The 17,473-nt window shown below is 44.8% G+C and overlaps 1 protein-coding gene across 2 annotated transcripts in view; it reads right to left on the bottom strand.

Annotated features, from left to right (window-relative positions):
* The window catches only part of MICALL2 (MICAL like 2), a 57,230-nt gene that overhangs the window by 19,194 nt on the left and 20,563 nt on the right, over nucleotides 1-17,473 (bottom strand). The window contains exons 3-7 of one of the 2 annotated variants that reach the window (XM_069084830.1): nucleotides 15,700-15,841; nucleotides 8,654-8,838; nucleotides 7,065-7,195; nucleotides 2,780-3,814; nucleotides 480-724 (exon numbers count right to left, since the gene is read on the bottom strand). In XM_069084830.1, the coding sequence (XP_068940931.1) occupies nucleotides 480-724; nucleotides 2,780-3,814; nucleotides 7,065-7,195; nucleotides 8,654-8,838; nucleotides 15,700-15,841 (1,738 nt within the window). The remainder of the gene's footprint in view (nucleotides 1-479; nucleotides 725-2,779; nucleotides 3,815-7,064; nucleotides 7,196-8,653; nucleotides 8,839-15,699; nucleotides 15,842-17,473) is intronic. The other variant, XM_069084831.1, reaches the window with a different exon arrangement.

The raw sequence follows: 17,473 nt of genomic DNA, 5'->3' as shown, positions 1-17,473 counted from the left end.
GAGAGGCTCTATGTGTAGATCATCGAAAGGAGGGGCCAAGTGAGGCTTGTGGGTGCAGCTGGCTAGCCCCTGGACATATTCCTTGTGGGCCTGTAGGCTTTGCTGTTGCCCTTCTGTTGGCACAGCCAGAAGAGTAGTAGGGGGGTGTCCCTGTGGTGGGGACAGTGTTTGTTGATGCCTGTGCTGCCCCTCCTGCAGGGAGATGGTCCATCTGCACTGAAGGCACAGTGTTGTTAAAAAAAAAAAAAAAGCTATGCCTTGCGTGCCCCGGAAGAACATTCTCTGAATCACCCTTGTGCCTTTAGGGACTGCTTGTACCAGCAGGACTGGGACTCTGACAATCAGAGATTAAGGCACCCTGCAGTAATATTTCAAAACACAAGAATAAAGGGAGCCAAATAATATTGTGAGAAAATTGTGAGAGAACTTCATAGCAACTCAATGAAAGAGGGAGGGAAGAGCAGACAGGAGAGCCTCACCTTCTACCACTGAAGTGTCTGTCTTCTGCCTGGTGTTTATGAGCTCACTGCCCCGATGAGAGAAGGAGGGGCTCTTCCTTGGTCTTTGGGGCGATGCTGGTGCAGAAACCTTGCTCTGGGATGAGAGCTCCATGACTATTCCAGAGCGGGATGATGCAGGCTCCAGCTTTGTCTTGGGGGACCCTCTCGGCCCTTCAGCTTTGGGATCTGGTGTCTGAGCACGGGAAGGGCTAGGAGATGACCTGCTGGGAACAATAAAGCATGGAGAGAGTCACAGAAAAGGTCTCTGGGACCCTGCCAGGCCCCTCTCCCAAGGAGGGATGCATCATTCTCTCCAAGCCTTTTCATTGTTAGTCAGTCCTCCAGGATCCACACTCGTGGAAACAAGCAATAGACAATGAAATTACAAATCAAAGACTTAGGTTGGTTCTCTGTTGGTAGGGGGAGGAGTTTGGATGTGATTCAACTGATTACTCAGCCAATTATAATTGGGGTAAATTGACTCATTCACTTGGGTATGAACCCCTCAGCACACACCAACTGAGGGTTTCGGGCAGAGGCCCAGAAATAGGCTGGGGGGAGAAGCCAACCTGGGGTTAAAAATATACCATGATAATCCACATACGGCAAATCCACATGCAAATAACCAAGTGCTGGCTGCAACTGAGGGTATGTTTATCGAGCGTCCACATAGATGAATGAATGAACTTTTAAAGCTTTGTTTGAGTTACTATTTGTACTTAATAAAAATTGTATTTCTAAAAAAGAAAAAAAACCTCTACACACAGATATACCATCTGACAAGAATGGCCAAGCCTGTCAGAAAATAAGATGGGAGATGCCCTGGGGATACCATCCCTTGGGGGGGTCTAAACAGTCCGGACTTTAGGGGGTGGGGAGGATAAGATGGGAACCAAACATATCCTGGATTTTTCAAGCTGAATATTGGTCTGTTGTTTCTTAATCTGCCCTCTTTCAAAATGCCAAATCTTCCCTTCTTCTCACTCAAAGACAAGAGCACTGGGACCTTACTTAGACCCATTAAGGAACACCACACTAGGCACAAAAGTATTTATAGCAGCTCTTTTTTTGTGATGGCAAAGAACAGAAAACTAAGAGGGTGCCCATAAGTGGGAAAAGCTGGACAAAGTATGGAATGGAACGCTATTGCACCCTCAGGAATGATGAAAGGGATGGTTTCAGAGAAATCTTGAGAAGGTTTGTACGAACTGATGTGCCAAGTGAGGACTGAAACAATTTACACAACACCAACAAAATTGCAAAAATGAACAGCTCCAAAAGACTTAAGAACTCTGACCAAGCAATGACCAACCATGATTCCTAAAGACCAATGATGTAAAATTCTTTCTACCTCCTGAAAAAGACATGGTAGGCTCCATGGAAAATGAGATGTAAATTTGTAGACATGGCCAACATAAGAATCTGTCTTGCTTGACTATGCATATTTGTTACAAAAGTTTTATTTTGGGGGCGGCCAGGAAGCACAGCGAGTAAGAGCACTGGCTCCAGTGTTGAGAAGACCTGGAGATCAAATCCCGGGCTCAGACACTTAGCACCCACCCAGAAACACCTGGCCGTGTAACCTTGAGCAAGTTACTTAACCCCGATTGCTTTAAAAAAAAAAAAAAATTTTAAGTTTTATTTTTTTTCTCAGTACAAGGAAGGGAGGTAGAAGGTAAGGAAAAGAAATGCTTGCTAGTTGAAAATAATTTTAATCTAATTAGAAAAAAAAACCCACCATTGATCACAAAGGATGATCCATCTTATCACGGTTGAAACTCCCAACTGTGGGCCTTTCCAAATCCCAGGGATTTGGACCCAGATCTTGCAGGTCCTCTGGATAACACCACGGTAGTCACCACAGCAGAGGGTGTTGGGACCATTTTTGGTCTCCCAATAAGGCTCTTACCTGTCTGTACAAATCCGGTCCCTTCAACTCCAAAAATCACCTTGCATGCCATTTTGCATGCTATCCCTGTCATGCATGCCCTAGGTGCTCAACTCCTACTTTACATAAATACATAGTGTTCTCTTCTCAGTAGGAGAATAAATGGGTGTTTTTTTAATGTGTGTGCTCACAGATCCCTTGGTAGTCTGATAAAATCTATGGACCCCCTTCTCTGAATGGTGTTTTTAAATGCATAAAATAAAATACAGAGGCTTACCAAAAAAATTCAATTACATTTAAATGATTAAGAAAATATTAATTTTTTAACAAGTGGTTGGAACCAGATAAAGACTCCATGATCCAGAGCAAATGTGAGGAAAATTCCTCTTACCTGCTAGGGCCCTGGGCAGCAGGGCCCTCCTGACCATTAGAGATGAGACCTGGTCCTATCTTAAGGTTTTGCACAAGGAAGTCTCGAGCCTTGTCCTTTGTGCTGTCCCGTATAGACTGACCAGGAGTAGTTGTGACCACCAAGGGTGTTTTCCCAGCTGCCTGGGAGGAAGTGAAAGTCAGACCATACTCCTTGGAAGCTGGGGGTTTGTCAGTTGAGGTAACAGAAGACTGGAAGAACCTTTCCCGGGCTTGCTGTGTCTTGGACGCAGATGAAGCCCAACTATTGGTGCTTGAGTCTGCTTTGTGCTGAGAAGCAGTTGTGTAAGAGCTTGATTGGGTTTGAGGAGTTGCACCAAAGTTTGATTTGATCCGAGAAGTGATGCTGTGGGTTGCTGCTGGAGAGTCTGATTTCCTCAGAGGAGCTGGGCTCTGAGGCGTCGCACTAAAACTTAATTTACCCCGAGGAGAAGTTGTGTGAAAATCTAACTTGCTCAGGGCAGGGGTCGTAGGTGAGTCTGATTTTCTTTGAGCAGATGACCATCCCACGGGGGAGTTATTGGTAACACCACTGGGCTTGCCTCCAGCTGGAGAAGAATTCTGGGTAAATCGGTTGAGGAAAGAGTTTGACGGAGTATTCGTACTGGATGTTGACTTTTGGAGGGCCGGGTTGATGGGGCTGAGGGAGGTCGTGGCACTATTGCCCACAGAAGATGGGCTCCATACAGATGACTGGACAAAACCCTTGGCAGTAGAATTGCTAACAGTCTCTCTGCCTGGCTGGTTGGCTTTCTGCCCAGCCTCCCTTGGTTGGTCTGGTTCCCGGACCCTCCAGGATACAGCAGGGGATGTGGTATCCATTGGAACAGCATTGGTCTGGCTTGGATACCCAGCTGCTGGCTGCTTTCTATCTGTGTTAGGGGACTTAGAGTTCCGGATGGAAGCCTGGGTGTGGTGGTCCGTGCAGACAAAGACCCCAGGTTCCCCTGTGGACTTGTAGGCACCTGAGTGGAGTGTGTTGGAACACTGTTTGCATCTGGGGATGTAAGAGAGATCATTAGGGGGGAAAAGTCCCCACTAAGCTTGTAAGTTCCCATCTTAGAGCATCAATCCCAACCAGTCCATCAACATGTGTTCCACTACCACCTGCTACTCTGCTAAGTTTGTTAAGGGAGTTAAGAATATAAAAAAGAGGGGGCAGGTAGGTGGCTCAGTGAATAGAACACCGGCCCTAGAGTCAGGAGGACCTGAGTTCAAATCTGGCCTCAGACACTTAACACAAAACTAGCCATGTGACCTTGGGCAAGTCACTTAACCCCAACTGCCCTACCTTCCCCCCTCCAAAAAAAAAGAATATAAAGAAGACTGACTCCCTGTGGCTGTAGCCATCTGACTTACTTAGTGCAGTAGCACCTAGAAGCTTTTAAAAATTAGAATGACTAACACCAAACCTGTAGCATCCTTGAACAGATGTAAAATATATGAGAAGACTACCTCTGGAAATAAAAGATATATTCTACTCTCACTCCACTCTTCCCTGTCCCCCAGCAACCCAGAAGACATGTCATTCCTCTGCTCAAGAATTTTCTGTGACTCCCTATTACCCACAGTCATATTCAAACTCCTTTGCTGGCACTTGAGGATTTTCATAATCTGTCACTACCCTAATTTTCCAGACTCATCTCATGTCACTGCTCTAGTCCAATTTATTTATTCTCTGTCCCCTGAGTTTTCATACCTACATCCATTCATTTGCTTATATCTTTCCCTGTGCCTAGAATAGCCTTTTATCCCCTCCTGGTCTGATGAATCCAATCCATCTTTTGAAACTCGACTCAATGCCACCTTCTCCATGAAGCCTTCCTAGATAGCCATAACCTTTTCCCTCTGACCTTACATAGCACTTTTCAAAATCCTAATGCCTCGACCATATATTATCAGTTATCTTGTTGCCCTATTCGATGGTATAAGGACACATACCATGTCTTTTCTAGACTTTTTATCCCTCTAAATGCCTAAAAAAGTGCTCTGCACAAAGTTGGAGCTTGATAAATGCTGGCTGAATTGGAGACAGCATGCTCACGTGTGCTCATCCTAAATCTCACTTGCCTGCCCCAAAGTCTACCTCATGTCCTGGCTTCATTCTCCCAGACATCCCCCCCCCCAGAACCTCTCTATGTGAAATGCTCATGGTAGCAACTGATCATGCCCAGGAAGGCTTTGGGGGAAAGGGAATAGAATCAGGGGGTCTATCCTGGGCTTAACAGAGAGGAACTTTTCTAGCAACCTGCTTCTGACACTTACTACCTATGTGACCTTAGAAAAGTCCCTAAACTTTACTGGGCCTCAGTTTCCTTAGTTGTAAAAGGAAGGGATTATACTAGATGGGCTCTGAGAATCCTTCCAGCCCTATTGTTAGGATTCTATGTATCTTCCATACCAGTAGGTCATAGGCTCCTGCTTCTAATCCTAAGAATGGCTGATCCAGAAGCTACAATCCAAACCTGGGAATAAACTATGAGAAAACTTCAATTAACAAGAACCTGACAATCCAGAACCCTCAGTTAACTAGGTTCCTGTCCTCCAATGGTATTCTACTTTTAAGAGTCCCATGGCAAGAAAACACACCTATATAAAGGATTTAGTTTTAGTTGTGTTTTTTTTTTTTGAAAGGCAATCAGGATCTAGTGACTTGTCCAGGGTCACACAGCTAATAAGTGTTTAAGGTCAGATTTTAACTCAGGTCTTCCTGACTCCAGGGCCAGTATGCCACCTAGCTGCCCCAATTTTTTTTGTTTGTATTCTGGGAGGTTTGGGGTTTTTTTTACTCAACATCATGTAATGTCAGAGCTGGAAAGAGTCCTTAGAATTAATTTAATGCAATAGTTTCCACCTTATGATCTAAAAAGTTTTTGCAAATCGATAAATAAGCAAACTTACCTCCTGTAGTTTGAATAATATCTCTCTCTCTCTCTCTCTCTCTCTCTCTCTCACACACACACACACACACACACACACACACACACACACACTTATTTTTTAAGCAATAAACAGATGTGATTTGTAAGATACAAACTCCTTTGAAGGTAGCTAATGTCCATTGACTGAGATTATGTGCAATAACCAAAAGCTACTATGTATGAGGAAACTGAGGCAAACAGGGTTAATGACTTGCCTAGGGTCACACAGCTAGGAAGTGTATGAGGCCAGATTTGAATTTAGGAAGATGAGTCTTCCTGATTCCAGACCCAGCATTCTATCCATTTCACCACCTAGGTTCAGTCCACCTTCAACCCAATCTCCTAAACTATCACCTTCTCCAATCCTCATTAAGGTTCACCAACATTCAGAATAAGGACCCAGAGACTTTGCCACATTCTTAAACACCCACTTATGCTCAATAGACTACTTCATTAAGGCAGGAGCAGCTACTCACACATTTTAGAAATCTTCTAAACAGGCTTTGGCCTTCAAAAATCCAAATGATGAGAATCCTCAATCTCAGTGGATTCCCAATTAATTAAGGTCTGACTTTACTTGGGTTAAGCCAGTGAGCCAAGTGACCAGGAGCTCCTCTACTGACCACGGTGATTAGGCAGAAAAGCACTTAGACTTGGAAATAGCAGCAAACTTGGAGTCAGGAAGACCTGAGTTCAAATCCTGCCTCAGACAATTACTGGCTTTTTTACCCTGGACAAGTAATATAACCTTCCTCAGCATCCCTTTCCACATCTGTAAAATGGGGATAATAATAAAACCTACCTCCCAGGCTCATTTTAAGATCAAGTTAAATGAGCTAATCTAAGCAAATCACTTTGCAAAACTTGAAGCGTTGTATAAATGTTAACCATCATTCATTTGTGTGACCTTTGGTTTTCTCCATCTGTAAAGTGTAAATTAGGCAGCTAAGTGGGGAAGTAGATAGCTCACTAGGCTGGAAGTCAGGAAGACTTCCTAAATTCAAATCTGGCCTCAGACTGGCTGTGTGATCCTGGGCAAGTCCTGTTTGCCTCAGTTTCCTCATCTGTAAAATATAGATGGAGAAGGAAATGGCAAACCACTCCAGTATCTCTGACAAAAAAAAAACAAAACCCAAAGGGGGTCATAAGAGTTGGACACAACTGAACAACAATAATTGTACCACTTACTTCCCAGGGTTGTGATAAAAGGAAAGCCTTTTAGAAAACTGAAGTCACCAAAGAAATGTATGTTAATATTATTTGAACTAGATGGCCAATCCAGTCTTCTCTAACTTGATGGTGACGGGGGAGGTAGAGCCAACCTACCTGAAACAGTTCCTATGGTAGAGCTTGCCATCGACCAGGTGCCTCTGCACCAGGTGCACATGTTTCTTGCAGATAGCACAGATACTGCTCCTGGAGCCCCGGGGGCTTTCACTGCCCGTGGAGACCTGGCCCTAAGGGAGATGGAGACAGAACCCATGAGGTCAGCCTTGTGAGCCAAGAGCTGGGCAGGGAGTGGAGCCCAGACTGCTCAGCCCCAGATGGGCTGATCTCTGGAAGGAAGGGGGCAGAAAGCACCTAGCAAGAGATGGCAAACCAGGTGCATATCCAGAACCTTTTCTGGGCCTGAATTCTTGACTCAGTTCATTACTGGTTCTGTGGCCTAGCACAGGCTACCTCCCCTACCCCAGCAGGCCTTAAGCAACTTGTTTAGGTAATCTGCTCCTGTAAATTATGCTCCTATTAACACCTGTTGGACTTTGGACTTTGCTCTCCATATCTAAGTGGCCTGGAAAGTTCTAATAATGGGTTTGGTTATCTCTCCACCCATCAAAGCCTTCCTTTTCACTTAGTGGATAGAGGATAATGAGAATTTGGCCTTTGTAAAGAATTATCAGCAATAAAAAAATGCCACACCCAAACTGATCCAGAGGGAGGAATCGCTTACTTCTCCTATCCTCATTCCTCATTAATGGTCAAACTGAAACCTACAGGCATATCTCTCAATCAGGAGGGGGTGGGGGTGGGGAAAAGGCCCAAAATGTTCATTTCCACCAGTAGTCACCAACCAAAGCAAGAATTTTTAACCTGGGATCAGTGAACTTAGATTTGGGACTTTTTTAAATTTTCATAATCATATTTCAATATAATTAGTGGGTTTGTATCCTACTTATTTAATTCTAGAAATTAAAAAAACATTATTCTGAAAAGGGGTCTATAGACTTCCCCAAGACTGCCAAAAGGGCTCATGATATAAAAAGTTAAGAACCCCTGACCTGGAAAAAAATAACTACAGAAAGATCCATAGGCATAATGTAAAAAGGGGGTATGATAACACCTACCTCCCCAGGATTGTTGTTAGGATCAAATGACATCATAATTGTAAAGCACTTAGCACACAGTAAGCATTATATAAATGTTAGCTATTATTATTACATTATTACGATCATTGCTTTTGAATAAGGAAATTAGAGAAGGAAATCTGTCTTTGTAAGGCCTTCCCAAATGTAATAAAGAAGTAAGCCCTCTCCCTTTCTGGATCAATCTGAAGACTCCATATACTGAGATGTCAGATTTTTGAGTCTTGAATTCTATCAGAGATATTGTAGAAAAAATTGAACTGGAAATAGAACCATGAGTTGGACATTTAACCCATTTGGCTCTGATACTAGAGGGTATCTCTAAGACCCTTGTAGTCTCCCTCCTACCCCCCCCCCAAAAAAAATCAGGTTTATAATGTCTAATCCTTTCTGGTAATGAATGTCAATTTTTAGAAGAAAACAATCCACATTGTGCTTTGAGCTGCTTAAAGAAAGGCTTCTGTGCAAAGGTAGCCTGTTATAACTGTAACATAGCACCAAATTTGTGTAGGGTAACATGGGTCATAAGGGGGAAAGATCCAGGACACTTACAGGTTTTGCTGGCAGGAATTCTTTCCCCGTGCTCTTCCCTTGGACAATGGGGTTCGTCCGAACTGGAGACAGTGGTTTCACAGGGGCTGGGGATGCAGGCTTGACAGGCTGTGAAATGGCTTTCTTCCCTATGGGCTCCTCACTCGAGTCTGAAGGAGGCCTCTTCACTCCAGCCATGCCTCCAACTAGTACAGAAAACACAAAGAACAGACAAGGGCTAGTAGAATCAGCTTCCACCAGCACCCCAAGCCCCTACCACCACCAAGAGGCAGCAGGACCATGCCTGTGCTTTCCACTTAAAGCCGACATGCCGAACTCCCCATCTGCCTGAACCAGATTAAAATGTAATTGGGAAATATTGAGCAAAATAAAGAATTTTATAATACGGCACAGATAATGTTCATTTGTGGTTTCCTAAGTTAATATGTGGCCACCAGTATCAGTTTCTATTTGAGTTTGACAACAATCTTAAAGGATAAGCTAGACAGGGTCTCCCCCAAAGAAGGGGTCTACTGCTCCCCAAATTTTTTCCATATCTGAACTTGCCAGGGCAGACAGAAACAAATCTGAGGGGCATTCTTCCAACTCCCCGAACTCCCAGCCATGCTCTGATCCAGCCATCCACACAAATCATCATCCACATGCAGAGATGTCACAGGCAAGATTCTTAGGGGCAGTGTGATGTGATGGAAAGAACACTGCACTTGGAGTCAGGGGTCCTAGGTTCAAATGCTGCCTCTGACCCTTATTGGCTAAACAGCACAAGTAAATCACTTCCTCTCTCAGCCTCATTTCTCTGTAGAATGAATGGGCCGGACTTCATGAAATGTAAGACCTCCTTCCAAATCCAACATCTACTATTACCATTTGTTGCTGTTCAGTCCTTTTCAGTTGCGTCTGACTCTTTGTGACCTCATTTGGGGTTTTCTTGGCAAAGATACTGGAGTGGTTCACCATTTCCTTCTCCAGCTCATTTTACAGATGAGGAAACTGAGGCAAACAGGGCAAAATTATTGGCCCAGGTTCACACAGCTAATAAGTGTCTGAACTCACAAAGTTCCTGACCCCAGGCCCAGCACTTTATCCACCTCACCACCTCCCTGCCATTATTATTATTATCATTATTATTTTGCTTTTTGGAGGGGCAAAGGCAAGGGAATTGGGGTTAAGTGACTTGCCCAAGGTCACATGGCTAGTAAGTGTTTGAGGCCAGATTTGAACTCAGGTCCTCCTGACTCCAGGGCTAGTGCTCTATTCACCGCACCACCTAGCCGCCCCATTATTATTATTATTAATAGTAATAATAGCATTTAGCACTTTTAAGATTTGCAAAATGTTTTCTACATGCTATCTTATTTGATCCTCGCCAAGAACTCTGTAAAGTAGGTGCTCTTTTACAATTGAAAAAACTGAGACTGAGAAAGATTCAAATGACTTTCCCAGGGTAACACAGCTAGTATCCAAGGCAGGATTAGAACTCAGGTCTTCCTGACGCCAAGTCCAGAATGCTATTCACTACATTCCCCAACCCCCCAATAGACCAACATGCAGTATAGGAGACTTTACTAATGCTCGCACAAAATACAGAGCTCTCCAGCTAGAAGGGTGATCAGATTGTCATTCTTTAATCATATCTCTCCCTGCTCAATTTAATTCACATGAATCAGAATTTAAGCACTTACCACGTGCTCAGCACTGTGCCAGGTACTAGGAAATGGGGTACTAGGTACTGGGGAAGCGCCAAATGTCAAGTGTAGATAATGAATTCGGAGGCAGAATAACCAAGCTGGGTGAGAGGACCGGCGTTCCAAACCCACCTCGGACAGTGGTTTCTCTTACTACTATGGACAAGCCACTTCGCCTCCCTGAGAGTCAAGTTTTCTCATCACTAGGAGAACTACCACACCCATAGCATAGAGGTGTGGAGGGAAAACAGTTATAAAAGTGCAAACCGACACAGAACTGTGAGATATTTGATGCTAGTCTAATTCAGAGAAGGGAGAGTTTGCAGAGGGCTGGAATGGTCACTGAAGGCTTCTTGGCAGAGATGGGAAATTAGCCAGACCCTGAAGCGGAGGTTCAATTTGAATAAGAAAAGGGAAAAGATTAAGGAGAAAAATAAACTCAAGGTAAAGGGAGCTAGGTGGTACAGTAGATAGAGCACCAGGCCCAGAGTCAGGAAGATCTGAATTCAAATCCAACCTCAGACACTTCCTAGCTGTGTGACCCTGAGCAAGTCACTTGACCCTCTCTGCCTCAGTTCCCTCATCTGTAAAATAAGCTGGAGAAGGAAATGGCAAACCACTCCGGTACCTTTGTCAAGAAAACTCCAGATGGGGTCACAACCAGAGATGCCTGAACAACAAGAAATATGCTACGCACTGTGCTAAATACTTTGCAAATTATCTCATCGCATTGCTAGACATTAGCCTATTCCTGGATATTGGCTGAAACACATACACACTAGCAGGTCTCCCTTCTCCCTCTATCGTGGTCATAAATGCCCTGAAGCAATCTGGGAACCCTCCAGCAAAAAACTGGCCTAGCAGAGCAAGGAACTCCCGAATGTTATCCCACCTAAGACCTACTGGATGCATGAAGGCATACGCAGTGGCACGTTAATCTGCCATCAAAGGGTCTGGATGAATAAATCCAGAGGAATGTTCATAGAGAAGTGAAAAACGAGGGAGGGGAGAAAGGAGTGACATCACGGGAAGACGAGGGGAAAAGATGGGAAGGCAAGAGGCGGAAGGCAGGCATTCAGGAGTTTAATCGGGAGTCAGAGCTGCGAAGGAGCCCAGAGGTCATCACCCAACCCATTTTCTAGGGTCATCAAGGCAAAGGAGCACAAATAGTAAACCCTAGACCAATAACTAGGAGTCCATGGGAAGTCTTTGGACTCCAAAGCCAATGCCCTTCCCACTCTACCAAGCTGCTTCTCACAAACACATTTCCTAGGGGAACGGGAAACTGCCAATACGCTGATGGAGCTCAGTCACCAACAAGGGATCACAGTGAACTACACAAAGCCCCTTTAGTTTGGACCAAAGAACAAGACTCTGACTTTGCTCCCCGCTTCCCCAAGTCAGCTCTTGGTGGTCTAGCAAAGACCAGACCCTAGGAAAGATCACAGAGGATCGCAGATTTAGAGTCCAAAGGGACCTCAGGGGCCATTGAGTTCCAACCTATTCCCATCATTTTATAGAAGGAAGACCAGAAAAGTCAAGTGACTTGCCCAGGGTTGCACGGCTAGTCTAAGGGGGAAAATGAATCCCAAGTCTTCCCTGACTCCCAAGACCAGTGTCCTATGTAATGTCTATAATTAAGAGGACAGGGGACAGAGTTTGGATAACACAGAACTGTCTACAGAGGGCAGCGAGCCTTTGGTCTACAGCCCCCCAACAGTGAAAGGACACAATGGGTCATGGAGGTCCCAAAGAGGGGATTTTTCTATTTAACTACAATAAAGAAAAATAGATTTCCTCAGGGCTGGAAGAGGGGGGAGTGGGAGGAAATAAACTAAAAGAAAATGGAAGGAGGAGGGAACAGAGAAGCTGGCACAATTCCCAGAGTTACTATGAGTTTTGAACGGGAATTTCTAAACCTCAGATTAGGAATGTGGCAAAGGGAGGCGGGGAGGGAGCTGTTAATAAAAGGCTGAGCCCAGCACAGCCAGAGAGGAAATCATGGGTGAGTGGAGCACAACAGTGGATGAAATAGAAGATTTGAGAACGGTCGTGCTACTTGGGGAGAAGGGGTCCTGAGGACTCAGATCTGCCTTGTTCTGAGAGCACAGTCCCTCCTGCCAGGCACCCCTTCACACCCTACTTAGAACAAGCTTGCATCGCCCTTCCCTATCCCTGCTTAGACTAGCACTCCCTCTTAAAAAGCAAAGGAGCTAGCAAGAAGGCTTTCACAGCTGGGCCTTGAAGGACTTGTCTCAGAAGCCAAAGAGCAGACTTTCTGTGTCCCCAATATAGCCACAGACTTCATTAGCACAATAATAATAACAACAAACATTTATATAGCTCTTTGAGTTTTGTCAAGCACTTTTAGATAAGTTTTCTGAGTTGATCTTCACAGCAACCCTGTGAAACAGGTGCTATTCTTACTCCCATTTTACAGATAGGAAAGTAAGACTGAGATATGTTGTGACCTCTAAGTAATAGAGTCACACAACTAATAAATGGCTGAGGCAGAATTTGAACTCTTATCTTCCTGATTCCAAATCCAGTGCTCTCCCCACCAGCTGCTTGGGTACCTGTCATATGGGATAAAAGCATTCCTTTGAGTAAGAGAGAGGGAAGGCAGGGCTATCTATCATCAGGACCAAATGAGACAAGAATTGTAAATCACAGTGTCTGGCACATAAAAGCGCTATATAAATGTTCGCTGTTGTCATTGCTATTATAATTATTAGCTCATGAAACAGGCAGACATAGGTTGATGACTTGTCCAGGGTCATGAAGCTGGTGGGTGTCTGGGCTGGATTGGAGCTTAGGTCTTCCTGGCTCCAGTCCCAGAGTTCTATCTACCGAATCACCATTGTTGTGGTGGTGGTTGTCATTTTTTTTTTATTAACTGTTTACAAACCAGAGAGAGAGCACGAGAGCACACAAGAGAGAGACAGGCAGACAGACAGAGAGATACACAGGGCAGAATGAGAGAGGGAAGAGAGAGAGAGAGCGAGAGACAGAGAGACAGACACGGCAGAGAGAGGGAGTGGGAGGGAGGGAAGGAGGGAGAGGGAGTGAGAGAGAAGTGGGGCAAAGAACTGGACAATCCATTCATTGTTTAAATTGTGTTTGTCCTTCGTTCTGGAAGAGGAGCATGGCATTAGGGAGATACTGACATGATTTGCAGTTGACTTGGATTTGAGGAAGGGAGGGCTGTGCAAGGTCCCCAGCCTTACTTTCCACTCCAGAGCTGTCTGGTCCAGTGGCCAGATATCAATTAGGAGGATTGGAGATGACCCAAGATGCAATGGGAGTCCTTTTATACTAAGGGCTTTTCAGGATTCTCACTCTGAGTGAGATAAAGTCCATTCAGTGAATAGGCCTCTCTAAGAAGTTAGTCAAGGGATGACCCCTTTAATTAAAAAAAAAATTTTTTTTTAATCAAACTGGTAGGGGAAGACCCTCAGGATCAAAAGAGAAAGAGTTACTATTTTCAATCAGAGCCAGGAGAACCCCCAAAACAACCATTAAGTGGTGCTTGGGCAGGGACCTGTTGTTGTCCAATCTATGAGCTCCAGGGTGAATTGGGCTTAAGGTTTGGTAAGTGAGAAAGAAATCTAGCCAGTAAACCCCAAGTGAGCTAGGCAGCTTTCAGCCATCAAAATTTGCCTTCCTTTGGAGCCAAGAGGGAGAGGGTTCAGAGATCGAGCTGAGTCCTCATTCACCCAGCTCCAACTACTGACAGTTTGTAAGTCCTTTGTTCTTGAAGAGGAACATGGCATCAGGGAGGTGATGCCACTCAAGTGTTTAAATGGGATGATAAACAAGGAGAAGAATGTTTTATGTTCTTGTTTCAAGTAGAGAAATTGGACCTTCTATAACTGGCAAATGGCTTGGACTTCATCTGCTTGGCCCAGAGAGCAGCACCATGGCCCAAGTTAGAAATTACTCACTATCTGAAAAACCCAATGAGCTGCCTCATTGTTATAGGAATGTAAATTTTTAAGACCTTCCCTGCCCTCAGGTTAAGTGCACCTGGAGCCTGTGGTGGGAGGCTTGTTTTTCAGGAGATACTTTGTGATTGGGCAGTGGGTCAAGAGGGTTGTTATATTCTCTGAGCCAGGAGAAGGCTATTTATATAGCCCTATTGTGAGACTTTGTTTTGGGGTTCACTTTGAGAAGTGTTGTGTGATTTGACCGGGCGAGACTCTGGGCAGCTGTTGAGAGCCCCCTGGCTTTGAAAAACCCAGATGTTGATGCTTCCCTCTCAGTAACTGACTAGGTATGGATGTAATGGTTGGACAGTTGGAGGCCTGTCTGCTTGAAATGTTTCTGTTTGCTTGTAACCTCTGTATACTCTGAAGTTCAGGGTGCTTATTTTTTCCCTTGAACTAGGTAAACGATATGTTTGATTGATTAAAGCAAGATTGTTAACCCATTTTGAGTTGCTTTCCTTTAGAAAAGCAGATCTAAGGGGATGCTGGGGTGCTTGCCACTACACTCATCCAACAGAGAGCCCCTATCCCTAGAAGTCTACAGACAGAGGCAATCCATTAGATCACGAACTCCTTGAGGACAGGGCCTGCCTTTCCTTTTGCTTGTATTTCTATCTCTGGTGCTTAACACAGTGCCTAATACATTGTATTTGTTGCCAGCATTATCAGGGATTTCAGTCTGAACCCATACTCATACCCCTACACTATAGAGTTACAGAGGGGTGGCAAATAAATATAATTCTAACCCAGTTAGAATTAAGTGCAGCTAGGTGGTACAGTAGAGAGAGGGCCAGGCCTGGAGTCAGGAAGACTCATCTTCCTGAGTTCAAATCTGACCTCAGACACTTACTAGCAGTGTGACCCTGGGCAAGTCACTTAACCCTGTTTTCCTCAGTTTCTTCATTTGGAAAATGAGCTGGAGAAGGAAATAGCAAACCACTCCAGTATTGGGGGTCACTAAGAGTCATAAACAACTGAACTGACTGAACAACAACTAACCAAGTACCCCTTTTAGAGACTGAAGGAAATATCAGTCCTGGACCCTGAATTTCCCATTCACCAGCTAGGCTGCTGGAGCTACCAGCAAGACCATCTTCCTTCTTTCCACAGAGGTGAGGCAGACCCCAAATCCCATCTATCCATGCCACCCATCAGATATGTCTTTATATATCTAAAACAGGCACCGTCCTACTAAGTCCCATCTTACATACACAAAGAACCTTAGCAAGCATGGTTGAGGCAAAGGAAAGTTGTTGACTTAAAAATCTCAACCAGCTTCCTCCTTAGGGTTTCTCCCAAAACAACAAAAAAGCAGCCCTGCCCAAGGGCTATGGGAAAGGTACTGAGGAAGGAGGTGAGAGGACTGACTACTCACTGGGTGACCGGCCGTGGAAATAGTTGTAATACTGGGAGACGTAAGTCAGGATGCTCAATCGATCCGGAACCTTGAGAGCCACCATATCTTCTGCATCCAGCAGGGCGGGTATCCCCAGCTGTTCCTCAGCCACCTGGAATGCCTGTAACAGAAGGGAAGGAGGACAAGGGCATAAGACACCTCGGAGATGAGACAAGTGGTTGTCCCTCAGGGCGCTTCGGCCCAATGGCTCTAGTTGGGCAGGAGAATAGGAAATGCTGCCATCTCGGTCTCCTTCTCCTCTCTACCTACTCTTGCTTCCAAGGCTAAAAGCTCTCATCAACTGCCTCAGGCTCCCACAATCTTTTCTCTACAAATCTACAGGACTTAGTGTCCATACCACATCACATCAAAACTTCGTGGTACATGATTTTGTATTGTCCATCTCATCTGGGAATTCCCTAGATCGACGACATCCTAGGTCCAGTCCCCATCCGTATTCTCCTAACACCTGACAGTGAAAGGAGGCTGCCCCTTGAATGCAGCAGGTAAATATCCAAACAATTCGAAACAGATGGGAAGGGGGAAGAGGACAAGAAGAGCTGTCAATATTATCTAGCACCTGTCTCGATGCCAGAGACAACATGACCTGAGAGTTTTAGACGTATTTGGCCTAAAACAGTTGAATAGTTCAGATACGAAAGAAAGTGAAGGGGTAGAAAATGAAGAATGATCTCCTAAAAGGTCCCTTGATTTTTTTCTTTTTTGGCTCATTCAGAGATTTTACAAACACAGATCAATGTCCTAACGGCACTTTTTTTTTGGCACTGGGCTAAAGACACATTCTTTCTCAACATGAATCCTTATATGGTCAGTGTTTGCCCAGAATAGCTCCTCTGAAAGAAGGAGATTCATGCTCCCAATACCCCCAAGAGAACCCTCTCACTCACAAAGCAATCATGTCAAACAGATCCGTACAACAAAAAATGACCCAAAGCCTCTTCTATTCCCACCCTACCTCCTCCCTAATCCCACCCACACCCTTTTCTGGAGCTATCCAGTGCATACAGAGAATGAATTATGTTCTCAGAACTGGAGTGATGGAGAAAGACACAGATTAGAAGGCCCTGGGGTGTGTGAAAACAGAAGAAAGACAGGAGGAAGGACAGGACAGGCTGGAGAGACACAGATGCCTTCATTCACCAGACTGACTACTTAGTCGACTTCAAAGGCAAGAGATGTCAAACAAGGCAACTCAGTAGAGAGAACCAAATGGGCCAGCCCTGAGGTCTCTCTCTTTCCATGAAAGCAAGGACTGCCTTTCCTTGTGCTTGCTGAGTACGGTGCCTGGTACATAGATGTTTGTTACCTGCATGATCAGGAAAGCAGGTTTCATTCTGAACCCAGATTCATACCCCTAGGCTAGAATTGTTGAAGCTCCCTCTCCCAGCACCCCCAGCACTGCTAACCAGATACCCTCCAGTCTCTGAACTCCTTCCTGTCACTATCAGGCCCCAGTATTCCAAACAGAGCTGATCTCTCCAGTGAGAAAAAAAAAAAAAGAAATTTCCAGACTTGGTGCTGCCTAGAACTCACACTGGGGAGAGATTGGAAAAGCAACCAGAGACCCAGATAAGGTATAAGGTAGAGTACAGAGAAGAACAAGGAGATTAAAGAAGAAGGTAAAGGGAATAAGGATAAAGAAATCGAGCCTGGGCAAGATCTTCTCTCTTCCCATCCCAAGGACGATGACAAAACAGCCCCAGAGTCCGGAGGAGTCAGCAGATCCTGCAAG

This window comes from Petaurus breviceps, unplaced genomic scaffold (genome assembly GCF_028583685.1).
Source record: "Petaurus breviceps papuanus isolate PSGF00001 unplaced genomic scaffold, PetGlider_PUasm1.0 175, whole genome shotgun sequence".
In the NCBI taxonomy this organism is placed as follows: Eukaryota; Metazoa; Chordata; class Mammalia; order Diprotodontia; family Petauridae; genus Petaurus; species Petaurus breviceps.
This window is presented reverse-complemented; position numbering and strand designations above follow the sequence as displayed.